Here is a 25,661-nt window from a genome sequence, read left to right as displayed (position 1 = left end):
AGCAGAGCCCGGGCAGGACACCGGGTTAGCCAGAAGGATCCAGTCCCAGGCCGGGCAACAGAGCCCGGGTAGCAGGGCCCAGGCAGGACGCCGGGTTAGCCAGAAGGTTTCTGTCCCAGGCCGGGCCGGGACAGCCTCAGGCAGGACGCCGGGTTTGCCAGAAGGGCCGGTCCCGGGCCGGGCAGCAGGGCCCAGGCAGGACACCGGGCCGGGACAGGCCAGGCTCAGGCAGAGACGTCCGGTCCCGGGCCGGGCCAGCCTGAGCGGAGCGCGGGGCGCAGGGCCTCGCCCGGGCAGCCCCCGGCTCGCAGCGCGGCCCCCGGCTCGCAGCGCGGCCCCTCACCTTGACGCAGTCGATGGGGTACATCACGCAGTGCTCCAGCACCCCCGCCACGGCCCCGGCCAGCATGTGGGTGGAGACGGCGGCGCCCTGCGGCAGCGCCTCGTAGTCAGGGTCGGAGCCGGGCTCCGGCCTCCGCGCCGCCTCGGAGCCCCCGGGCCCGGGCTCGGCCTCCGCCCCGCCCCGCCGGGCCCAGCCGGGGCCCCCGCCCAGCAGCAGCAGGATGCGGCCCGGCTGCGGCCCGCCCCCCGGGCCCGCGCCCGTCCCCGCGCCCGCCCCTAGCTCCATGGTGCCGCCCGGGGCCTCGGATCCAGCTCCGCGAGCCGCCGTATCAGCTACGGGCCGCGTCCGGCCGGAGGCTCCCGCTCAGCCTGCCACGCCCCCTCAGTGCCTATTGGCCAGCCGCACGGTCCGCCCCGCCCACCAGCGGCCTCTATTGGCCAGTCTCGCCATCCGCCCGCCTGCCGACAACTTCTATTGGTTAGCCGCGCACTAGACCCCCATACATGCCCAGTTCCCATTGGGCAGCCGCTCCCTCCGACACACTCATCCACAACGCCTACTGGCCAGCCATGTCTTCAGCCCCGCCCATCCACGGAGCCTATTGGCCAACTGATCCTTTGCTCCCGTCCATCTGAAGAGCCGATTGGGCAGCCGATCTTTGACCTTTTGTCCCCTTCGAGCTTTATTGGTTCCTCCTGTCCCTCAAAATCGCCATTATCATGGCAGAGGAGCAGCTATTGGGTTTTTCGGCTGCCACTCAGAAACCCGGGTCTTGATTGGCTCTTGCTTCGCGTTCCAACGCGCGTGTTATTGGTTTGATGGCCCCTGATTGGTTCTTTCATGATGGTGACGCCCAGGGGCGGAAGCGGGATAAGCGTTAGCTGGTACCGCGATTGGCTAAGAAGACCCAAAATTGAGCGCGTATCTTCAGATGACCCCGCCCAAAGGGGCAGAATCACACTGAGGCCTCTGCGATTGGCCCGCACTCCGGTGACATTGGCCAAAGAGAGGGAGCCACTGATCAGAGACTCGGGGCTTGATTGGCCACGACCGTGACGTAAAAGGAAACGTTGGGCTCTGCCGGCCGGGGCAGCGCAGCGTCCCTTTCATTCTGATTGGCTCCTCACTCTGCGGGGGCGGAGTTCCGGCGCAGGACAGGGGATCGATTGGGTTTTGGAAAGATGGGCAGGTCCAATACGATCCATTCAGATGGCGAAACGTGGGGAGCCCGCCCCCTCCCTCATGCGGGCCTCTCATTGGCTGCCGGCTGTCGCCCTGGTGACGTGGCTACCGCTGCAGCGTCCCCGGCGCAGCTTGCGGCGAGGAACGCTCGGGCCCGGCGGGGACCGGGGAACTCCCCGCCACTGGCTCCCGGCCCGGCCCTGATGGCGGGGGCGGCCCGCGCCCGCCCGCCCGCCGGCGCCCCTGGCCAGGCCAGCGGGGCGGGGAGGTGACGCGCCGCGGCCGAGTCCGCGAGCGGGGCCCATGGCCAGGTGAGAGGCGGGGGCCGCACGGAGCCGGCGGGCCGGGCCCCGCAGGAAGCGCCGCGCTCAGGGACCGCCAGCGCTGCCCGGCAGCCTCGGCTCCGCCCTGGGCCCGGGGGTTCCTTCCAGCCGGGTGTGTCGCGTGTTCCCCGCCCGAGAGCCGCCGCGCCGCGTGAGGCAGGCAGGGCCCTGGGCCTCCTGGCCCGCAGGGAGAACCGAGGCTCCGTGACTCGTCCCGTCACACGGGGCTCAGTGGCAGCGCAGCGACTTGAACCCAAGGCCCGTGTCCGCCTCCTCTCGTCTGCACCCTGCTCGGTTTGTCTGTAGCAAGCGGGGGGCCGGACCTCCTCCGAGGTTTGCTGCAGCTTCCAAGGGCCGGTGACTCATTGTTTCTCGTGTCTGACCCGTCTTTTGACCCCCTTTTCGCAGGAACTACAGCGCCTTGAGGGGTGAAATGGATAGGTGGGATCCCTTGGTTTGTGGCTGCGTGTAGAGAAAGTTGTATGCAGTATTGTTGTCGTCATGTTGGTCCCAGGATGTTACAGAGACGGGGGTGCGGGTGTCTTTTGTTGGACCAGCTTCTGTGGGTGAGAGAGATGAGCTGTCAAGCTTACACAGCTCTGGGAAATGTACTCAGGGTGTCACAGCTAAGTACAAGATGGAACAGATCGTTTAGCATAAGTAGTTAACACACGTTTCAAGGTTAAGTGACCAGTTAACATTTCTCCAGTCATGGGAGGCCGGGGGCGGGGGAGAGGCTGTGGGAGCAGGTTTGCGGGTTACAGATGGCTGTAATGAGCAATCAACACTCTGTCCTATTGTTCAGAAAATGAGTGAAGAGCATGGAGTACGTTTACATTACACTAATGCTGCTACTTACTAGAGTCTCCATCTTCCAGCAATTTCCTTAACAATACTTCTAGAGTAAAATCAGAGTCTGCACATACATTTTAGAGCACTTTGAAATATTAACTCTTAAACCAGAAGTGTTGCTCTTAGGCAAGACTTCCAGAAAACACCCATGCAGAACACTGGCAAGGCGCAGCTAATGTGTTGAACACACAGTCTCCGAAAGCTGCAAAAGCAGGACTCAAACTGGCAGTGGATGGGTGCTGCTCTGGGTCAGTGACCACCCACTTACTCTGCTGTCAGGGTACCTGCAAACACTCTGACTTGCAATAGCCTAGTCCTGCTTCAAAGACACAAATAACTTTCTCTAGCTTGTCGGTTTTGCTCAAGCCACATTGTAAGTCCAGCTTTTCTTCCTGAATAGTTTTAAAAATATTGTTTCCCCAAAGGGGCAGTGGGTGTTTGACTAAAGCTATGATCAATCCTGAGCAGGTTGGGGAGAGTCAGAGCCATAGTTTGAGCCCCAGATGCGCCAAAAATATTATGAAAACTGTAAATTTTTGATGTCACATGTTTTTCTGGGGGGGAAGGGAAGGGCATCTGTGTCTTGGGAACCCCTTGCTCAAATGTCCTCCCATTTGGGTTGCTATCCTTACCCCAGCCCCATGAGGCACAGCAAATTTCAAGACCATCCAAGTCAGCATTTGGATTTTAGAACACTTAGAAAATTTGGCTACTAAACAATAAATTTGTCTCAGCCTTAGCTATAGTGATGGTACTGTCCCACTACCTCTCATGAGTGAGTAGCTCATCTCAAGGGTAGCAAGGATCCAATGCTGCGGGGGGAGGGAGACAGGAGGGCATTGCAGGGGAGGCTGCAGGGTGGGGTGGGGGAAGAGGTGGGGATTCAGTGGATATAGTGTACTTAGATTTCCAGAAAGCCTTTGACAAGGTCCCTCATCAAAGGCTCTTACGTAAATTAAGTTGTCATGGGATAAGAGGGAAGATCCTTTCATGGATTAAGAACTGGTTAAAAGACAGGGAACAAAGGGTAGGAATAAAAGGTAAATTTTCAGAATAGAGAGGGGTAACTAGTGGTGTTCCCCAAGGGTCTGTCCTAGGACCAATCCTATTCAACTTATTCATAAATGATCTGGAGAAAGGGGTAAAAAGTGAGGTGGCAAAGTTTGCAGATGATACTAAACTGCTCAAGATAGTTGAGACCAAAGCAGACTGTGAAGCACTTCAAAAAGATCTCACAAAACTAAGTGATTGGGCAACAAAATGGCAAATGAAATTTAATGTGGATAAATGTAAAGTAATGCACATTGGAAAAAATAACCCCAACTATACATACAATATGATGGGGGCTAATTTAGCTACAACTAATCAGGAAAAAGATCTTGGCGTCATAGTGGATAGTTCTCTGAAGACGTCCACACAGTGTGCAGCGGCAGTCAAAAAAGCAAACAGGATGTTAGGAATCATCAAAAAAAGGATAGAGAATAAGACGGAGAACATCTTATTGCCCTTATATAAATCCATGATACGCTCACATCTTGAGTACTGCGTACAGATGTGGTCTCATCTCAAAAAAGATATACTGGCATTAGAAAAGATTCAGAGAAGGGCAACTAAAACGATTAGGGGTTTGGACGGGTCCCATATGAGGAGAGATTAAAGAGGCTGGGACTTTTCAGCTTGGCAAAGAGGAGACTAAGGGGGGATATCATAGAGGTATATAAAAACATGAGTAGTGTGGAGAAAGTGAATAAGGAAAAGTTATTTATTTGTTCCCATAATATAAGAACTAGGGGCCACCAAATGAAATTAATGGGCAGCAGGTTTAAAACAAATAAAAGGAAGTTCTTCTTCACACAGTGCACAGTCAACTTGTGGAACTCCTTGTCTGAGGAGGTTGTGAAGGCTAGGACTATAACAGTGTTTAAAAGAGAACTAGATAAATTCATGGAGGTTAAGTCCATTAATGGCTATTAGCCAGGATGGGTAAGGAATGGTGTCCCTAGCCTCTGTTTGTCAGAGGCTGGAGATGGATGGCAGGAGAGAGATCACTTGATCATTACCTGTTAGGTTCACTCCCTCTGGGGCACCTGGCATTGGCCACTTTCGGAAGACAGGATACTGGGCTGGATGGACCTTTGGTCTGACCCAGTATGGCCATTCTTATGTTCTTAATTGGTGTGTATGGGGTGGGAGGAGGAGGTAGAGGAGAAATCTGGGTGTTTAAAAAACAAACCAACCCCCAAATCCATCCACTAGCATAACGTATAACTGACAGACCATCACACCCCAGTGTACTATACACCCCTTCCTGCTGCCTTAGGGTGTGGACAGTGCCAAGCACACTGGGAGCCAGTGGCAGGCTGGACAGTGCATCTGCACCTATGAAGGAGGGCCTGGGGACATTCCTGGTAAGTGAGTAGGAGGCAGTGTGGGCTTGAGGGCCCTGTAGGATCCTCCAGGTACCTGCTGGCTTCTTGTGCTCTCACTGCTCCCTTCTGTCCTCTTTCAGAATCAGCATTTCCTGCCTGTGCCCAGCATCATGGCATTTCACTGTGCCCCTGGTGAGCCTGTGTCCCCGTCAGCGATTGGCCCTGCTGGGACTCTTTCTTGGAGTCTGTCTCCTGCTACTCATGGCAGCCACAGATCTGCGCCGTTGGCGCTCCTCTCCCCCCCCAGACAAGCAGTTTGAGAGGTGAGTGAGCCCTGGGTTGGAGTCTCTTCATTGTGCCTGGCAAGGGAAGAGGAGCTTTGGCATCACAGGCATTTCAGAAACTTGGTGAAATGACAAATCAGTGGGACGCTGTATGACTTGGCTGTGGATTAGATTATACAGGCAGGATAGATTATGCCATGAAGGCAGGGCAGCCGACCAGGACACAGAGAAGATTCCGTAGAATCTAGCGAGAGAATTTTTGAGGGGAGTGGACCACATAGCAGGATCTGTACACATCCTAACCCATAAGAATGTGATTATACGTGTCTGGTTAGCAGTCTCCTGCCCAGAGACTGGAGACTGAATGCACAAAGTGGAGAGGGATCAAAGTCTAATGAAAACAGTAATAATGTGTGACTTGGTAATAAGCTAGTGATATGTCTCAGCAGGACAAGGTTTAGAGAAGCCATTTCTTGATACCTTAAACAACTGCTTCTTGAAACTGCTAGTTCCAGAGCACACAAGGAGAGAGGTTATTCTCACCTTAGTCCCGAGAACATGCAACAGCTGATTTAAGAAGGAGGCACGGCTGATCTATTAGGTGGTCTTGACAACAGTATAATCAAGTTTAGCATCCTCAGGGGAGAGAGGGTTGGCACAATAAACTTCAGAAAGGGGGATTTACAATAAAATATTTACAATAGAGACTCAACAATAAAAAAATAAGGAAATTAAATTCCTTAGACTGCCTGGAAGCTTCTTACACAAAACATGTCCCCCTCTGTGTATAGACAACAGCTCATAGTAAATTGTTCAGAGAAACAGAAACATTGTACTAGTATAGGGAGCTCTGTGCCTTGCTTTCACTCTTTGCTCAGAGCTGTTACCTTCATCCTCACTAGCACTACTTCCTCTGGGGTTTCAGGCAGATGATCCTGCCAGTTGCACGTGTTGGACCTCCCAGCCACTTAGCCCTTTTCTGTCAGACTTCTGAAGAACAGCACAGATGACAGAAATGTTATGCAGTTTACTTCTCTCTGAGTGACCCCTGGTCTTGAGTCCCCTATCTTCTCCATACCTGACGGGTAGCATCCAGCAAGGGAAGTGTGGTGCTTTGCATTCACCCACAGTTCCTCTCCAAGATGATATTGTAATTTAAAGTTAAAAGACCCTTGGTGCTCTCCTTGGAGTGGACTAAATCCCTCAGCAAGTCTACCCAACTCCTTCTTTCTCCGGGCACCAATTCAGTGGACAGTGCTGTTCCCAAGAGTACTAAGGATGTCGGACCGCATGTCACATTGCATCTGTCATCTGGCTGGCCTGAAACTAGAAGGCAACGCTAGGCTGCCGCATCAGCCTGTCTCAGGGGTGTCTCCATCACAGCTATGTGCAAAGCTGCTCTGTGGTCCTCTCCCCTGACGTCCCCAAGTGTCAGTGCTTGCATTGGCTACCAAGGAGGAGTCCTGTTTCAGCCCCTCCACCCTACAGAACTCATTTCCAAGACAGAGAGGCCAAACTCTCCTGCCCCCAGGAAAAGCTTTGTTCTCTCTTGGGGAGCCCAGGATTAGCAGTTGGCCAACTATTTTTACAGGGCTGTGTCCCTAATTGCTGCTCCTCCTGCGCGTTGAATGTTGTCTGAAGCTGCCCTTGAAAGAAGGGATTTGCTCCTTTCTGGGTCTGTGTTTCTACATGTGGATTAAAGAAACTCCTCCCGTGGCCATTGCTTCTCATTGCAACTTCTCTCTCTGGCTGGAGCATCCCTTGAGCTCCTTATGCCCCCGGAGAGAGAGTCCTGCACAGATGGAATCTGTAGAGAAATGGCCAGTCAGGGCTCTGCCAGTGACAAGACTGGGGCCTGGGTTGCTCTTCTGAAGAGCTCATCCATCAGGATGCTCCCTTCCGCCACCCCCAGGTTGGAGGGGCCTCTCTCTTCCCCGCCCATTAATTTTCATGCCTCATTGGACATTGAGCCTCTCGATTTGGCTGTTTTTCCTGGGAATTTTGTGTCCTGCATAATGGAGGGACTATGTGGAAAGTTCGTGAGGGAATGGCATGGGAGTGGCACGTGACTGACATGAAACTGCCGTGCTATTGCTGCCCGTAAGCTCTGGGGGAGCTCCAGGGGTCTCGCATGGCAGGGCTGAGAGGCCAGAGTGAGTCCTGCTGGAGCAGCATCTCCAGAGACCCAGGATCACAAGGTCAGTAATTTTTCCCCTCCCTTGTCAGAGTGCCGAGGGCTCTGGCTGTAACACAATTACTCCAGAAGCACAGGGCCAGTGAGGCGCCAGCTCTGTGCTGGGCAGTTCCACTTTCAGTACCAGCTCCTGGGGCTCAGGGAAGGGCAGGCATGTCCCCCCGGTGCTGCTGTAATTGAGTTGAGGTTGTTTATTGTCCATATTATAGCCCGGGGGTCATCGGAGCCTCGTGGAAGCGGATGCTCTGGGCTGGGTAATGGTGCTGAGCCAGGGCATCCTAATTCTGTTATCACTTTTACTAATGGAAAAGTGAAGCTGCAGCCCCTGGTTCTGCCCTGCCTGCCTGCGTGCGGGCAGCTAGCATTGCGCTGACTCAGCCAACGGGCACAGCCGCATTTGCAGCCGGCGGGGGGCCTGCGAGGGAAGGGATCAATCAGCCATATTGATCTCCTGCCCTGAGGATCCAGGGAGGGAGTCTGGAGCTTTCTTGCCACTTTGGAAGCAGAGCTCTGAGGGCAAGTACTTTGTGCAGCATCAGCAGAGCCTACAGCGTGGGCGAATGTGGAGCGAAGGCCCCATCAGTCTGTGGGTGGTTACACCTGCCCTATGGCCTCTGGAAGGACAGACCAGACATTGTGTGGGGGCGAAGCCCTCCTAGGGTTCGCTGTTAAGTTCATGTCCCCGGACTCTGCCATCAGCCACGGCCAAGGCCCTACAGTGCCCCTGTCTGATGGGTGTGTGTGTGGGGGGGGGGTGACTCCTCCCTGACTCCTACAATCACTGGTTGATGTTCTGACCCGGATATTCAGTCCCCTGTGGCTGACGCCGAACGGTTGGCGTGAGCTCTGTCCTGCAGAGAGGAGAGCTGGTAGACACCTCTCCTGGCTGCTGGGGTGGTGGGGGCCGGTGTCTGAGGAGCCTGCCTAGCTACAGACACTGTGAGTGGAATTTCCCCAGCATCACAGCTGCCCTGACTGCACGGGATCCCTCCCAGTGCACCCTGGGTGGAACTGAGTCCTTGCTGGCTCGTCCCATCTGCTCTCCATTCTCCTTCCCTGTGTAAGGCCCACCCAGGTCTCACCCATAGGGAGGCAGAGTGCTACACGTTCTCGCGAGGCAGTGTTGTGTGGAACAGGCTGCCTCCCAGCGCTCATGCTAGCCTGATCTTGGCCATGCCCATGTTGCTATGGGGCTGTGCCTTGGGTGGCCCTCTGCTCCTCCTGCCTATTGGGCTGATCCTCCCTTTTCTGCTGTCCCAGGTACCTGGCACGGGTGGGAGACCTGCAAGCTACAGACACAGAAGACTCAACGCTGAACTACGGGATTGTCGTTGATTGTGGGAGCAGTGGCTCCCGGGTCTTTGTGTATTTTTGGCCGCCGCACAATGGGAATCCTCATGACCTTTTGGACGTCAAGCAGATGAGAGACCAGAGCAGCCAGCCCGTTGTCAAGAAAATCAAGCCAGGTCTGTGCCCCTTCTTCCCTACGCGAGCCCCTGCTGCAAGGGTGGAGGATTGATCGCTTGCTCTTCCTTTAGTGCAGGTGGGGACAGGGCTGGTGAAGGAGCTCATCCACTCTGTAGTCTGGGGCAGTGATCTCATCCCTTCGCCTCCCTCAGACCGGGGGGCAGTTTACATGCTCTTAGTCCCTGCCCTGTGTCTGAGTGACAGAGCTTTGGTCCCAGAGCAGCACTTCTAGGCTGCCTTTCTATGTGTGTATGTGATACGGATTTCTTACTCGTTTCCCCTTTCCCCATGCAGGGATCTCCGTGCTGGCTACAACTCCTGAGCAAGCCAGTCACTACATGCGCCCGCTGCTCAGCTTCGCTGCAGCTCATGTGCCGGTAAAGAAGCACAAGGAGACTCCGCTCTACATCCTGTGCACGGCGGGCATGAGGCTGCTGCCTGAGAGGTGAGTGCTCCCCATTGCACCTTGCTTGTGTCACTGGGTTCCACCGGCATTGGGGGCACCCAGTCACTTGGCGAGCCAAGGAGGGCAGGGAATTCCTGAGAGAACCCTGGTGCCCCTCGCAAGGGAGAAAGGAGCATGCTGCTCTGAGACCAGCCAGCAGGTGTGCTGGGGGCAGAGGGGATGGCTTGGGGAAGCTCAGTATGTGGGGACAGAGGGTTGGCTTCAGGAATCCTGGAAGGGTGTGGATGGGGGTGTTGGAGTCACTGCAGCCTTTGTGATGAGGGACAACATTTCAGTCTCAAATGAAGTAGCTGAAATCCCAACCCCCCAGCTCCAAACCAGAGTGGGCATGTTGCGGGGGATCCATTGTGCCCTAACCCAAAGGGAAGGAGAGGCAGCCGTTGGGCAGGATGCTCACTGTCTCTCCTGTGCCCCCTGCAGGCAGTGGGGGAATGCTCACTGCCTGTCTCCTGTACCCTCCGCAGACAGCAGGCTGCGATCCTGGAGGACTTGGTGAGGAATGTGCCCCTGGAGTTTGATTTCCTCTTCTCCGAGTCGCAAGCTGAAGTGATCTCAGGGAAGCAGGAAGGTAACAATACCTAGCTCCTCTAATACCTATATATGTGTTATGAGTAGGGAGCCTGGGGGAGATGAGACTTCACTGCAGCCACTGTTGGCCCAGGTGCCTGTAGGAAGTGGCTTGGCTGCTCCCTCCTGCGGAGTGTGGTTCTGGGGGCAGGTGGTGCTAATTGTTTGTATGGGAGGAGGGGCTGGATGCCGGAGTGGGGATCAGTGCTGCACAGGTGTTGTGGGAGCCCCGGTGCATGCTCTGAGAAGGTCTCGCGCTGAGGCCAGACAGCATAGGCAGGGCGAAGACGATGGGTCTTTGTACACACTGTTCCCTGCCACTGAGCCGATAATGCAAACTCGCCAATCGGCTGGGCTCTGCGCTCCCTTAGGTCTGATGGAACTGCCCTGTCAGATGCTGAAAGAACCCCCAGAGTGCTGCTCCTTCTGCAGTCCAGGGACTGCAGATTCCAAGAGCTAACTCTGGCTCCAGCATCCTGGCTGCTGCGGGCGCTTTGCCTAACGCACTGGTTTGTGTCTCCCCCCCCCAGGGGTCTATGCCTGGATTGGGATCAACTTTGTCCTGGGGAGATTCGATCACGAGGAGGGTGAGTCCAGCCAGTGCCTGCGTCTCTCTCTAGCTTGTGGGGCTGGGGCGGGTGGAGCTCTGCTGGAGTTGACCCAGCACGCAGAGCAAACCAGGGCCTGGCACGTTGACAGCCCCTGCTCCAAGGCACCAGTTCCGCGCTGCAGAGGAGGAAGAGTCCCTGAGCCCCAGTCGGGTGGGGAGAGTGAGGTAGTGGAGAGCTGGGGGTCAGTAGGGTGGTGGGGCAGCGATGAGAGAGGATGGGAGGGGGAGGGGGCAGGGCAGTAGAGATGGGATGGGGTGGTGTTTGGAGTTGGTGTCTCAGGATGTTGTAAGAGCAGAGGCTTGCAGGGATGGTGGGATCTCTTTAGTTGCCGTCAGCCATTTATGCCACTTTGTGGAGCTCCCTGCATTAGGCAGCAACCAGATGGGATCCTGCCCCGTCCCTGTCCCCCCACAGAGTTTGGTTCCCAAGGCCCTGAGCTGGTGGGTGAGGGGGCAGGGAGGCTGCCCTGTGAGGTTGGTTCCTGGGACCCTGTCAGGGGTGTGCAGGGCAGGAGGCTGCCCTGTGCACTTTGGTCCCTGGGTCCTGCTAACGTACTCCTGTGGGCTGCAGAGGAGGATGCGATGATCACTGTGGCCCTGGGGGGTCAGGCGGAGTCCCTGGTGCGGAAGCGGACGGTGGGGATCTTGGACATGGGCGGTGCCTCTCTGCAAATCGCCTATGAGGTGCCCAGCATGGAGACCTTCTCCTCCCCACAGCAGGTGCGTATCTTGCCGCCAGGGCAGGAAAGCAGCCCTTGCAGTCCCCAGGCTTGGCCCTGCTGCTCACCCCTCTCTCTGCCCTAGGAGGAGGCTGCCAAGAGCCTGCTGGCTGAGTTCAACCTGGGCTGCGACGTGCAGCACACGGAGCACGTGTACCGTGTCTACGTCAGCACCTTCCTGGGCTTTGGGGGCAACTTCGCACGGCAGCGCTACGAGGAGCTTGTGCTGAACCAGACCCGCTCCCACAACAGGTAACGCTGCCCCAGGCTCAGCACCTGCCTGCAGGGGGGAGTTTCTCGAACGTCCCAGCCCCTGGAGCTGTAGGGCCCATAACAGGAGGGTGACCTGTGTGAGGTCTAATCTCAGCAATCTCTGCAGAAGCCTAAAGGGTGATGGTGTAAGATGACTGCTTTAAAACGGCCCCCATTAGTCTGCAGGGCTACCCCCCATGGGTGTGCATTGGAGCTGGAGGTCCTGCTGTCTGAGTATGCGGGAGCCAGCATGTGGGCAGTCAGGGTTCTATTGGCTCATGCTAACAACCATTGGCCCTGCAGGGCCAGCCCAGCCTGTGGGGGGGCTGGGTTCTAGGCACTCCCCTGGAGGGAATCTCAGCTCCAGCTGGAGGGGCATGCGCAGGGCTCACTGCCCTTGTTTTTATCTGTTTGGGGGACTCCCCAGTGCTCACCCCTGTTCTTATGGGATGCTCTCCTGTTGCATGGGATATCCCAGAGGGTGATGAGTTGTGATGTTAAGCTCCCTCCAGCCAACTTCTCTCCAGGCAGCTGACTCCTCAGCTCTCCAGCCCATCCTCTCCTGGGATTGATGCTGGGTGCCTCCCCCCTGTGTGGGCAGTGCCTCCCTGCAGCCCATGCCAGCCTGTCTCTGGACCCCACCATGGGCTTGGACGGCACCAGGGCCCTCTGCAGAGGTTTGCGGACTGGAGGGGGTGTTTGCTTGTGCCAGTCAGGGTGAGATTCTGCAGCAGGTTCAGGCAGATGGATGAGGAGGCAGCAGCTAGTGCAGCTGTATGACCACACGTGGCCCTAGCGCCCAGAGCACAGCGCTGCCCTTCCCAGTACCCACTGCACCCTGGAGTCTGTTGTGCCTCAGTTCCTCCCCTCCCTCAACCTGGCCTCTCCCTCGTCCCCCAGTGGGGTGACCCAGCTGCAGGAGCCCATGTCAGCAACTCTTCTCCCGCTCCACCCTGATCCAGTCTCTCTCTCGACGACGTTTCTCTCCTGCTCTCCATTTCTCTAACGCCCGTCTCGGAATGCCATGTGGAGTTGTAGCCAGGGCCAGAGACACTCAGTGCCCAGAGCAAACCTCCCTGCCAGAGCTTCAGGGGTAGTCTAGTGCCGGTAACCCTGTTTCTGCTGCTGAGGCCTGGGGCTGTGTCCTCCCGTTGGGTGGGCAGAGTGTCCCTTTGGCAGCTGTGTGCTCTTTGCTGCGTGTGCTTGTCAGGTGGGCAGGGTGTGTAGCGGTGGGCTGCGCTTGCTGGGGTGTGCCCAGGGGGTGACTCAGCACTCAGAGGGGTATTCCCAGTGGCTGGGGCAGGGGGCACAGCTCTGTCAGTGCAGAGCCCTGTTAATCAGTCTCTTCCCTGGCTCTTGTTCCAGGCTGCAGGGCCAGCAGATGGGGACAAGCGCTGAGACACCCTTTCTGGATCCCTGCCTGCCTGTGGGGCTCGAGGACACAGTAGAAAGGGGTGGCCAGACCCTGCATGTCCGAGGGCAAGGAGACTGGCAAACCTGTGCACAGCTGCTGCGTCCTCTGCTGGCAGGGGTCAACAGCAGCCAGGCCTCCCTGACCCACACTTACCAGGCGCCCATTGACTTCAACAACAGCGAGTTCTACGGCTTCTCTGAGTTCTTCTACTGTACTGAGGACGTGCTGCGTCTCGGGGGCCACTACCATGCACCCAGCTTCACCCGCGCTGCCCAGGTGAGAACTGCCCTGACCTAGTGCCTGGGGGCTGGGGACTGGGCTGCACCTGGAGGGCCACTCTGCCCAGGTGAGCACCACCCTGACCCAGGGGATGTGCTGTGCTGGGGGATGAGCATGTTACTTTGTGCCCGGATTCACTTGTACCGCCCTGACCCTTCTCTAGCTCCCATGGGGATCCTTCCCTGACAGGGTTACTGGCCTAGTGGATGGGGGAAGCAATAGATGGGATTTCTTGGTTTTTAGTGAGCCTTCTGGTGCATTCTCAGAAACAAACTAGGGAAATATGGCCTAGATAAAATTACTGTAAAGTGGCACACAACTGGTTGAAAGACTGTGTTTGCTGTCAAACTGGAAGGGTGTACCTGTCTAGTGGGGTCTGATGGGGTCTGCCCTTGGTCTGGTGCTATTTAAAATTTTCATTAATGACTTGGAGAGTGTGCTTATAAAATGTGCAAATGACACCAAACTGGGAGGCGGTTGCTGGCACTATGGAGGACAGGATTAGAATTCAAAATGACTCTGACAAAGTGGAGAATTGGTCTGAATTCAACAAGATGAAATTCAGTAAACAAGTGCAAAGTGCTTCATTTAGGAAGGAAAAATGAAATGCACAACCACAAAATGGGGACTAACTGGCTAGATGGCAGTACGGCTGACAAGGATTTGGGGGTTAGAGTGGATTGCAGATTGAGAATCAATAATATGCAGTTGCAAAAAAGGCTAATCTCATTCTGGGGTGTATTAACACGAGTGTTATATGTAAGACACAGGAGATAATTGTCCTGCTTTATTTGTCACTGGTGAAGTGTCAGCTGGAGCACTGTGTCCAATCCTGGGCACCATACTTGAGGAAAGATGTGGATGAAGTGGAGAGAGTCCAGAGGGGAGCAACAAAAATGACAGGTTTAGAAAGCCTGACCTATGAGGAAAGGGTAAAATAACTAGGCATGTTTAGTCTCGAGAAAAGAAGGGGGGGGGGGGGGGGAGATGTGGTGATAGTTGACAAATCTGTTAAGGGCTGTTCTAGAGACAGCGGAGATCAATTGTTCTCCATGTCCACTGAAGGTAGGGCAAGAAGTAACAGGCTTAACGTGCAGCAAGGGGGATTTAGATCCGATATTAGGAAAAACTTTCTAATTATCAGGGTTGTTAGGCTCTGGACTTGGCTTCCAAGGCAGGCTGTGGAATCCCCATCACTGGAGGTGTCTAAGAACAGGTTGGACAAACACCTGTCAGGGATGGTCTAGGTTTACTTGGTCCTGCTTCAGTGCAGGGGGATAGACTTGAGGTCCCTTCCAGCCGTACATTTCTGTGATTCTATTTGCTATGCTGGAGGGGAGTGCAGTGTCACTGGTGCTGCCCTGTGCCTCCTGACATAGTGCTGACAGTGCTCTCTCTCCCTTGCTGCCCCAGGATTACTGCGGCCTGAGCTGGTCAGTGCTGACTCAACGGTTCCAAGAGGGCCTGTACTCACCACATGCAGACCAGCATCGGGTCAAGTAAGGAGCTTCCCCTCACCACGAGCACAGCTGGGGCTCCTGTCAGTGTGTGTCTAGCACCAGGGGCTCTCAGAAGCAGGAGGCCCTGGTATCTGGCTGATTGTCCCATGTGCTCTGTCTGTAGGTATCAGTGCTTTAAATCTGCCTGGATGTACCAAGTCCTTCATGAGGGCTTCCACTTTCCCCTGGATTACTCCAGCCTGCACACGGCCCAGCTGGTGTACGACCGTGAGGTGCAGTGGACCCTGGGAGCCATTCTCTATAAAACACGGTTTCTGCCACTCAGGTAAAGCAAATTTGAGGTGGGAGCCCAGGGGCTGCCCCCAGTGCTTGGCCTGCAGAGGGGCAGGGCATTGCCTGAGGGGATTCATAGATTCCAAGGACCATTGCGATCATCTCATCTGACCTGTATAGCACAGGCCAGATAACGTCCCTACAGTAACCCCTAGGGCAGAGCTTATAGAAAAACATCCCATCTTGATTTAAAAATTGTCGGTGATGGAGAATCCTCCACGACCCTCGGAAGATTGTTCCACCTTGCAGTCGCACACCAGCTCGAGCTCCTGGCTACTCCAGTCCCAGCAGCGGCACTGTAGGGAGCAGGGCAAAGGCAGTGGCTGTAAGGGGAGAGCCTGACCTTTCCCAGCAGGGGGCACTGTAAGTGCAGGGAGTAAGCCAAGGTGCATGTGCTGCATTGCCACCTTTCATGTTAATTCTTCAGTGGTGGGTGCTGACCTCTCTTCCTTTCTCTTTCCTCCCCACCTAGGGAACTCCGGCAGGAGAGCAGCCGACAGGCCCACAGCCCCTGGCTCCGCCTGTCCTTCGTTTACAATCACTATCTCTTCTTCGTCTGCATTCTGGTGGTGCTGCTGGCCATCATCCTCTACCTACTGCGGCTGCGCCGCATTCACAGACGCCAGCTGCGCGCGGCTCCACTCAACCTGCTGTGGCTGGAAGAGGTGGTGCTGTTGCCAGGCCAGGAACTGGGGCCATAACCCTGCCACAGCCCAGGAATCTGTCTGAGCCACAATTCAACCTGCTTCTAGGTTCCAGTTCCAGCATCTGAACTGGAACCTAGACTGGATGACAAGTGCCCAAAGTCTCCTGTCAGGAGATCCATCATCTCCTCCTCCTAGAACCAGCACCAGAGTCTGACAGGTCCCAAGCAGCACAGGACAGGGCTCTGGTGCTTGTCTTTCTGACAAACGCACAGGCCGGAGGGACTTCCTGCTGAGGCAGGAGAGGTGATACCCACTAAGAGGTGGCATCAGCAAGCAGAGCTAGCACTTCCTACTCATGGAAGTGTGAAGGCAGCACAGTTGTAGCATTTCCTCTGATCTGCTGTCTTGCAAACCTATGGAACTCACTGCAACAAGATATCAGTGAGGCCTAGAGTTGGTAGGATTCAGAGGATGACTAGACACTTGAGGGACCAACAAGCACAGCTGCTGTGCCCTCTGAAAAGTCTTAATCGGCTAAGCTAGCTTCTGCCTGCCACGCAGCAGGGATCCCTAGCCCCTAAGTCTCTGTCCTTTGGCCCCGTTGCGGACACAGAGAAGCCCCTGCCCCTCCTGTCTTTACAGGCATGCTGCAGCCTTTGCTCAGTTTTTCTCTCCAAGGGGCAGGACTGGCACCTGGAACCTTGGCCCTGGCTTTATGTGCAGGCTGTGTCTGCAGCAGGCGGAGGATTGGCTGGAGCTGGCCAGCAAGCATGACATGCTCCCTGGCTCCAGGGAGTTGCTGTGACAGCTTGGCCTGTAGTGCCCAAAGGGCCAGAGAACCTCACCCCATCTTCACAGGAGAGGGATTTGACCCAGCAAAAAGGGCTGAGCAGCAGTGAGTCTGTTTCCATTGATGTGTCCTGTTCCCAAGCAGTGGGGTACCCCATAGGGCATAATGCCCCAGTCTGAGCCATGGGGTTTCTTGATTTCAGATGGGGGAAGCACTTGGAAACTTCATAATTCTGTGCTGAACTGGGTTTCTTCTACCAGATGCTGTTTGAATGAACATTCTCCCTATGCCCCCATCCCAGTCTCAGGGCTTTAAGCCTCGCTCCAGCCCATTTCTATTTGGTAAAGAGGTGCACATCCCAGCAGCTCTCACCCTGGGGAGAGGCTCTCTGCTACCTCAGATGGATTACATTTGATGTCTTGTAAGGGCTGATACTGGCCCCAGCAATGGGACTGGAAGAGCCAATAGCTTGTTCTCTGGAAGGGGAGGCAGTGGTTGTCCATGGGTGGGCAGGGCATTCCTCATTCCAATCCTGTCCCACACTCATTTGCTGCCAAATCACTTTCCCTGCCAAGGACAGCAATCCCTCCCCCAGCCAGTGCTGGCTCAACTTGGCCATGGACCTCTGCTATAACCTGGCTCCAGAGGGTAGCTCTGGAATTCTGGCCAGGACTGCACTGGGTCTCTGCAGGGTTCTGAGTCTTCCACTGGAGGAGGGAGGACAGGGCCTGGTCTGCGTCCAGGCCCTGCAGACCCCTTTGTGGTGCAGATAGTCCGGTGAGGAGCACGTTGGGGAACACCTTCCTCCACCACCTCCGCTATGCCTGGCAGCTTTTTTCTCCAGCCTCAGGGTCTTCCAGAAGACCTCTCTGAGCTGCTAGCCTATCAGAGCTGCCTCCAGACACGAAAGCTGCTATTGGTGACCAGATCCATTATAGCTACTGAGGGGGGCAGACCTCCCCTATCTTCATGTGCAGGTGGCAGAGTTCCCCTTGGTGTGCTGGAGGCTGGTCCTGGCAGAAATCACCAGTATCTGAGACCACCTAGACTACAAGTGGGGGGACTGGGTGGAGCCCCAAGCACTTGGTCACAGTCCAGGAGCTGGGGGAGGCCTTGTTACTCACCTCTTGAGTTTTCTTGAGTGGGTCCTGAGAGAGGGTGCTCCCCACCCATCCCAGGCCCCCTCCCCTCCATAATCTAAGCTGGCTGCACACCCTGCAGCCGGTTCGGTTTCAAACTATGCCAAGGGAACACCTATACCTGCTTGTGCGCTACATGTTTCACTTCCACACCATCATGTCCTGCCTGATACTTTGGCCTGGTCTACACTACGACTTTAATTCGGATTTAGCTGCGTTAATCCGAATTAATCCTTAACCCGTCCACACAACGGAGCCAGTTACTTCGAATTAAAGGGCACTTAAAATCGATTTCTGTACTCCACCCCGACGAGCGGAGTAGCACCAAAATCGATTTTGTTAATTCAAATTAGGGGTAGTGTGGCCGCACACCACCGAATTAATGTGGTTAAAATTAATGGGGTAGTGTGGCCGCACACCACCGAATTAATGTGGTTAAAAACCAAATTAATGTGCTTAGTGTGGCCGCGCACAATCGAATTTATACTATCTGTTTCCCAAATTCGAATTATCTAAATTCGAATTAATCTCGTAGTGTAGACGTACCCCAAGTGGTGGGACAATCTACCACCTGTAGAGAGGGTGAGGAACCCCAGTGGGCCAGCCTCTATTCCACATTGGTCTCACACCCCACCAGGGAAATTGAGACCTCCTCCTGGCCCTGGACAAAGTGGCCATATACACGCCCAGGAGGAGGATACTGGGTGCACTGTGACCTAGTTCTGGTCCTCCCTGGTCTCATGCATCCAGGCAGAGTTCCTGTGGGTGGCACCCACTGGCTCCCTAGACAGGTTTGAGGAGCAGTGGGGGTTGTCTGGGGTTCTCTGCTCAGTGTCCCCAGCTGGAACTCCACTCCCATCTGTTATCCTGTATTCATTTGGATCCTTGGTCCAGTGGTCCCTCCCACAAGGCTGAGGGAGGGGCCTTTAGACACAGGTGGTCTTGCACCCACCTGCCTCCTGGACATTCCAATAAGGCCTCCCCTCCTTGGGCTGGGCCCTGCCTCCACTGTTGAATGCACTTGGATTACTTGAACCCCACCTGCTCCAGTTACTAGAGCAATAAACAATCCATCAGCCACCCACAACAGCCTCTTTGTCCATATCTATGCTGGTAACAAGCTCTTGCTGATCATGTTGTCAGCACTCACTCTGGTCTCTGCTGCAGGAGCTCTTCCCCTCCATGCTCTCTGTGGGAAGAGACCCCTAGGTGGAAGCTTCATCTAATCGCAGATGCTGTGCCTCACATCAGACCCTCGCAGTTATCAGCACCTGTTGTTGCCCCAGGTGCTCAGTACAGCATGGGTAGCTCTGATCCAGGCTGCACCTACTGACATGATCACTGCAGAGGGCACCTGCATGAACTGCTGACACCCCAGGGCAGGCACTGCAGTGTTCCACCAACCCCCTGAGAACAGCACAAAGCCTTGCCACCAGGTGTCCTTTAGCTAGGAGGGATATCAGCCCTCCCTAACCCAGCAAGGCACCGGCAGGGGCCTACACCAGAACTGGGGTTACTGAAATCACACAGCCATTGTTATTCCTAGATCAAAGTAGGCTTGAGACACAACTGTGTGCTCACAGCTGTTACAGCAAGGCACCTGGCCTCAGCTGACACTGCCTCCAAGACATGCAGTGCTGAGAAGACCAAGGCTACACACGGAAACAGCACCATGTTACTCCGAAGTAGAGATCAGGGCGGAGTATGTTCTGCACCCTCCCTGAAACTGTTCCAGTGCCAGGCCCAGGCACGGCCCATATTTCTTCGCCCCTGCAGCAAGGTCAGTGTCGGGGGTAGGGGAAGGAAGAGATGCTGCACCTTGGGCTTTTCCTAGACCTTGTAGCAGCGGCAAGGGAGACTAGAGCTGTTGCTGCTAGTCACTTACTAGAAAAACATTTATTTTCACAACACAAATTTAAACACAAAACAAGTCAAATAAATACACTGCAGTTAACCAATAAATATGGGAAAGGGAGGGGTAGGCCAGGACAGTGCCCAGATTGTCAGCACCTGCCCCCCAACCAGAACACACAAGAGGGGGTGAGAGTGGGAACCCACCGAACAGAGAAGAGCCTGGTGTCTGTGGCACCAGCTCCAGGACCTCTCTCAGGGGGAGGGAAAGAGGAGTCCTCTCCCTCTAGACTGACACAGGAGAGTCCCACCCTGACCTACCCACTCACCATGACTTCTAGCAGAGCACTCCCTCCCCATGTCAGCATCCTATCCTCAGGACTCCCCCCCACCCCCCAGAAATAGTCAGCAATGGCCACCAATCAGAACCTCTCTTGAAAGCAGGGATGCTGCTCCAGGGGCCCAGGTAGCACCCCGAGGATGTCTCGGGTTCTGGTTCTCACATGCACAGGCCAGAGGATAGGGGCTGCCAGGCCCAGAAGAGGCCTAAGATTCTAGGGCGGTCTGGTTTGGGGGCAGGATTTCATGCAACAGGAACCATGAGGTTAAACTCAGATCTCCACTCCCCGCTTTAAGGGCTAAACAGAGGCAACTGGTGCTGCTCCCATGCTTGATCAGCAGCACATCAGGGTCCTTGCATCTGTCCTTTAAGCGAAGGGGCAGGGGTGGGCTTCAGCACCAGCCAATTCCTTGGGAACCACAGAGCTCAACCAGCCACTTCAGAATCTCTCCCATGCTAAGGAGGTGGGACTTCCCTCTGCAGCGCCTGGCTCAGAAAGGGGAGCTTGGGCCCAGCTCTGCTAGGGGAACCCCTACTCCTCAGGGCCCATCTTGGGGTGGGGGGTCACGCCTCAGACAGGCTGCACAGGTGGCCCTTTGCTTTTTGGTTCCTCGATGCAGTGGCTCAGGTGTGGTGCTGCAGCTGGTCTGACCTGGGGTCCAGCTCTGGCAGGACGGCACTGGAGGGTGCGGAGGATGGGGCAACATCTGGATTTCAGAAGGAGCTGAGAGAGAGCGATAGGGAGATGTTTAGTGCCAAACTCTTTCCCGTGAAGGGGACCCAAAGAGCCACCCCAGGGAGAGGGAGACCCACTTACAGGGGAGAATGGCCCTCTCCTGGCTGAACCCAGGGATCCTCGGTTTGGCTCCAGAACAGAGCACTAACGGGCAGCAGCAAACCACCTTCCCAAGGAGCCACTGACAGAAACCAAAGCCAACCGGAAACTGCCCGGGGAACTGCAGCGTAAAGCACCCGCTTGCACGAGTTCATTTCTGTAAAGTAACTCTTGCCCCCACCCCAAGCCATGCCAGGGTAGTAGGTCAAGGGAGGGCCTATGCCACAAACCCCCAACTCCTCAACTCCAGGTGGTTTGTCCCACAGGAGGCTCCATTCACCATGCTAGATGGGTGGTGATCTCATCTCCTTCCTGGTACCTTCTGGGCTGGACACAGGTCACTCCCACAGGAAGCGCACATACCAGATGGTCTCATTCTTCAGCTGGGGCCCAAACAGGGGGTTTGCCTGAGCCAAGATGGCTATGAGCCAGCTGCAAAGAACAGACAGTGAGTGACTCTTCCCCCGTGGAGACTGGCAGGAGCTGCCAGGCACTACAGAACACCCCAAAGGGAGGGTACGCTAAGAGGGCACGGGTGGTTCAAACTCAGGGTTTGAATCTGGAGGTGGCCAAGAGTGAAGAAATGTGCTAGGCATCTGGGTAAGAAGCGAGAGGAATTGGAAATTACAGGCTTGTAGCACAGCTACAGTGCAGTAATGCCATAGTGGAGATGCTTCCCACAGCAACAAGAAGGGTTTTCCCCATCGCTGTAGGCACTCCACCTCCCCACACAGCAGTAGCTAGGCTGACAGAAGCATTCTTCCAGCAACCTAGCCAGGTCTACTCAAGTGTGAATTTTCCACACCCCTGAGCAACACAGCTACGCCAATCTACATTTCAAGTGTAGACCAGGCCTTGCTATAGCTGGTATTACTGAGACCCTGTGGGTCAATTCACATGACTGGAATGTTAAAATCACTGGTTACAACCTCTTATAAAGGATGGAGTGGCTAAAAGAGGGGTGTGGGAAAGGTGGCACTCTACCTGAAAGACACTGTTATTGATAACTCAGAATCACAGGTTCTTGAGTGTATATGGATTCACACATAGCCCAGGATGGGGTACTGGGGGGGAGTCTGTTACACAACACTGAATCAAACCAGAGAACAGGTTAAGTTACTCCTTAGGCACATGTGTGTAAGGTGTGGGGGAATAAAACAAAAAACAAAACTGTTGTTGTACAGGGGACTTCTATGTGGGAGATCTGGCTGCATGAGCCCTCCAGCATAAGGAAAACTTAGTTTCTAAAACTTACAATTTTCTAACACAAAAGATGTATTGCTCCCAACATAAGGTAACTACTTTGAACCTCAGTAGAATGGATAAAGACTGATTAATCATTGGACTGGAAGTTGGTGGTTGCCTAGGGGACTAGGGATCATGATTTGATTACATTCAGTATGGACAGAGGACAGTCCCAACTGGTAATTTTTATCTGTCTGTCTGTCTCTCTCACACAGCTTCAAAAGGGCTAATTTCCCAAACCTGAAGAAAATTATGAGTGAAGTTGATTGGGAGGAAAATTTTAGACAGAAAAATGTGAATAAAAATTAGGCGTTTCTTTATGAAGAGCTTCTTAGATGGCCAAAAAACCCACAATTCCATAATCAATAAAGTGGACCACTTTGGCTAAAAGCGTATCCTGGTTCAGTGGGAAAGCGAAGGCAGATATTAGAAATTTATATAAACACACTAGGGGAGAGGGGGAAATGGGGAAAAACAGCAATCGATATAAATTTGTTATGAAGTGTAGAAAATGTATAAGGGAAGTTGAAGACTGCAAGAAAAAGTCCATGGCTGGCACGAAGAAGGTACATTAGCAATAAAAGAAATCCTAACAATGGTCCAGGCCCACTACTTGATGAGATGGTAAAAGAGGCAGAAGTGTTCAATCAATATTTCTGTTCTCTCTGCCCCACTGATGTTCATTTTAGTAAGTTTTGCAATATCAGGGAAATTCCAGAAGAGTGCTAATGTGCCAAAAGGGCAAGTGGGATTACCTAGGTAATTACAGGCTGGTTATCTTGACATCAGTCACAGGCAAGCTAATGGAAAAGCTGATACCACCTCAAATCAATAAAGAATTAAAGGATGGGAATATATATATAATTAATGCCAGTCAACATGGTTTTATGGAAAACAGGTCTTGTCAAACAAACTCAGCTTCATTCTTTGATGAGATTACAAATCTGATTGATAAAGGTAACCGCGTAGTTGTAATATACTTAGACTTTTGTAAGGTGTTTGACTTAGTACCACATGACATTCTGATTAAAAAATTAGCACTATACAATATCTGTAGAGTACACATTAAATGGATTAAAAACTGACTGACAATTCTGAACAGGCAGTTGTCAATGGGGAATCATCATCAAATGGAGGTGTTTCTAGCGGAGTTCTGAGGAACCAGTTCTAGGCTGGACACCATTCAATGTTTTTATCAACAGCGTGCAAGTAAATATAAAAGCACTGCTGATAAATCTGCAGAAGACACTAAGATTGGCAGAATGGTAAATAATGATAAGAAGAGGACAGTCACCTAGAGTGATCCGGATCACTTGATAAACTGGGCCCAAACAACTTGCATGTTAATGCAGCCAAATGCAAGGTCACACCTCTAGGTACAAGGTGTGCAGGCCATCATGTAGAATAAATATAAAACTAGAGAATTAAAGTGAACTTAAGTTTGGTTGAAGAAATGTGTTGTAAGAAAGGCCCTAACTAGCAAGTAAAAGAAACCAAGAGTTCTAAGGGCAGAAGGAAAGAAGTAGGGAGGATGTGTGGCTCAAAGAATAACTGATGAGATAAGAGCATGTTTCTAAAAAGAAGCCTCTGGCGATGGGGGTGACAACAGATGATTTTAAATAAGCCAAACAATCGGTCTTAAAATGAGCCAACATGGCCCTTCCCGACCCATACCAGTGTTATCTTAAAAGTAAAGCCTATGTGAACCCAGGTGCAATGGATAAACTGTTTCTTATTTAGCGTGTGCATAGTTGTGTAGCCAAGTGAAGGGATCTTCAGTGGCGTGATGCAGTTCTTCTAGGCCACCGCTGAACCTAGTCAGCAGGCATTCATCGACTGTGCGTCATCGTCTGTGTTGCATCGCAGCTGCACAAAGGCCCAGCGATACTGGTGGGCTGCACAGAGACCTTGCCCGGTCCGGAACCTGTTCACCAGGGACCATTGGCGACGGGGCAGTTCAAACCCAGTCAGGCAAATTGTGGGATTGGCAATGAGGGACTGGTTGGGGATTATAACATATCCATTCCTCTCGCCAGAGCGTTCCCACCCTAACATCCTGGCCTGGCGGATGAGACCATAATGGGCGACGTGACGGCAAACATGCAGCTGGTGGTTTTAAAAGGTCATTGTGCAGCAGCAGCCTTGAGTTGGCTCATACTTTCTCTAGTAACTTGCCAGTGGCAACCTCTCGTCTGATATGAGGAAGAGCAATATTGCTCAGAACTGGAAGCCATGGGAGTAGAGTCGGACACAGGATGCTGGAGATGATATGCATGGCGGCATGTAACTGCGTATCCGCCAGATTGGTGTGTGATGACAGACTCCAAACTGGTGCGCAGTACTCCGCCACCAAATACGAGGTGGCAAGAGCTGACGTCTGCAAAGTTGGAGCTCGAGCACCTCATGACGAACCTGCCAGTTTGCTAAGAAGATTGTTGCGTGTCTTAACTTTAGCTGTTGTCTTCTTCAGGTGGGCATGGTAACTCAGTGTGCGGTCTAAGGTCACACCTAGATAGAGCAGTTCTACTTCATGCTTCACCTTCTGATCATTCAGATAAACATCCAGTTCTCGGCTAAACTGCTGGGCAGCAAGGAGGGAGGACAGGCCTTGGGGAGAAAGGTGGTTGCAAATGCTATCTGGATTAAGACTGGACATATGGGTGAATTGTCTACAATTGGTTTTCAGTTGAAGTCAGTGCTTGGCTATGACATCACTTGTTTGCTGAAGGGTATAAAAAGCGAACACTTAAAGGGTTCATTGCTAATACCTGCCTGCCCACGTTGGAGCTGAGCAGTATGGGTCCAAGCATCCTTGGGCTTATCGTGCTTGTAAGTATCTTGATCACATGCTTATAAATGTTTTGTTACTGACTGGACATAGTAAACTGCTTATTATTTAGGCATGTTTAGAGCAACTGTATAAATGCCATTCAGGCCTTGGATTTAATAAAAGAATTTCTGGTGAAATAAGTGTCGTGATAATGCCGAGGTAAATAATAATAATTCCAACACTGCCCTACAGAATGCGGGTCTGTATTCCAGAAAGCAGTGACTCCAAGGAATTTAAGGGGTCACAGTGGTCAAGCAACTCTATGTGAGCTCCCCTGCCATACTGTGGCAAAAAGGGCTAATGCATTCTGCAGACGTAAAAACAGGGGAGTAGGAGCACAGAGGTGATTTTACCTCTGTGTAGGCATTGGCGAAGGCTAGCATTGGAATAGAGTCCAGTTCTAGTGTTCATATTGAAAAAAGGATCTTGAAAAACTGTAGAGGGCACAAATGCCTTTGAAGGAGAGATGTTGCTAGTTCAACCTGTTTAGTTTATCAAAACTAAGATGGAGAGGTGAGTTCGTTACAGTGTAAAAGAATCTTCATTAGCAAAAGATACAAGGCACTAAAAGGCTCATCTATCTAGCGGAGAGAGACAGAGCAAGTCAACGGCTGATTGTAGGGACAGGCAAATTCAAATGAGAAAGAAAAGGTTTAAATGTTTAACAGGGAGGGTGAGTAGCCGCTGGAACAGCCTCCCAGGGGAAGCGCTGGATTCTCCCTCTCTTCAAACCAAGCCTGACGGCTCAACACAGGGGAACTGGGGCAAATTTTATGGCGTTTCTGTTATAGGGCTGGTCAGACTAACAGGCCCGCTGCTCCTAGAACTCGCTGGAGCCCACAGCACAGGGCGGGGGGGGGGGGGCCGGGC

General features: G+C 53.5%; 3 protein-coding genes across 3 annotated transcripts in view; 1 reads left to right on the top strand and 2 right to left on the bottom strand.

Annotated features, from left to right (window-relative positions):
• Positions 1-530, bottom strand: part of SLC25A28 (solute carrier family 25 member 28) — a 4,873-nt gene extending 4,343 nt beyond the window's left edge. The window contains exon 1 of the mRNA XM_024213023.3: positions 344-530. Within this exon, the coding sequence (XP_024068791.1) occupies positions 344-409 (66 nt within the window). The 5' untranslated portion in view covers positions 410-530. The remainder of the gene's footprint in view (positions 1-343) is intronic.
• Positions 531-563: 33 nt separating this feature from the next.
• On the top strand, positions 564-16,906 carry ENTPD7 (ectonucleoside triphosphate diphosphohydrolase 7). The gene is made up of 13 exons (XM_029911354.1): positions 564-820; positions 2,257-2,289; positions 5,150-5,392; positions 8,808-9,013; positions 9,309-9,459; positions 9,945-10,048; positions 10,578-10,634; positions 11,229-11,377; positions 11,462-11,628; positions 12,994-13,318; positions 14,735-14,820; positions 14,945-15,106; positions 15,587-16,906. The coding sequence occupies exons 1-13, from the start codon at positions 564-566 to the stop codon at positions 15,813-15,815; spliced, it is 2,169 nt and encodes a 722-aa protein (XP_029767214.1). The 3' UTR covers positions 15,816-16,906.
• Positions 16,907-19,784: 2,878 nt separating this feature from the next.
• Positions 19,785-25,661, bottom strand: part of LOC113406379 (V-type proton ATPase subunit e 2) — a 6,634-nt gene continuing 757 nt past the window's right edge. Inside the window, exons 3-4 of the mRNA XM_026650945.2 lie at positions 20,997-21,148; positions 19,785-20,605 (exon numbers count right to left, since the gene is read on the bottom strand). Of these exons, the coding sequence (XP_026506730.1) occupies positions 21,055-21,148 (94 nt within the window). The 3' untranslated portion in view covers positions 19,785-20,605; positions 20,997-21,054. The remainder of the gene's footprint in view (positions 20,606-20,996; positions 21,149-25,661) is intronic.

The sequence above is a fragment of the Terrapene carolina genome, unplaced genomic scaffold, assembly GCF_002925995.2.
Source record: "Terrapene carolina triunguis isolate 2854851 unplaced genomic scaffold, T_m_triunguis-2.0 Scaffold95, whole genome shotgun sequence".
Taxonomy (NCBI): Eukaryota; Metazoa; Chordata; order Testudines; family Emydidae; genus Terrapene; species Terrapene triunguis.
The sequence above is the reverse complement of the archived record's forward strand: the minus strand, read 5'-3'. Positions and strand labels throughout refer to the sequence as shown.

Excerpts from the sequence above, each read along its gene's own strand:
- ENTPD7 (XM_029911354.1), top strand. The coding sequence starts at position 564 with ATGCGGCCCGGCTGCGGCCCGCCCCCCGGGCCCGCGCCCGTCCCCGCG. Across the intron at positions 2,290-5,149 it reads TTGAGGGGTGAAATGGATAG|GATCCTCCAGGTACCTGCTG; the intron begins GTGGGATCCCTT and ends AGGGCCCTGTAG. Across the intron at positions 9,460-9,944 it reads ATGAGGCTGCTGCCTGAGAG|ACAGCAGGCTGCGATCCTGG; the intron begins GTGAGTGCTCCC and ends TACCCTCCGCAG.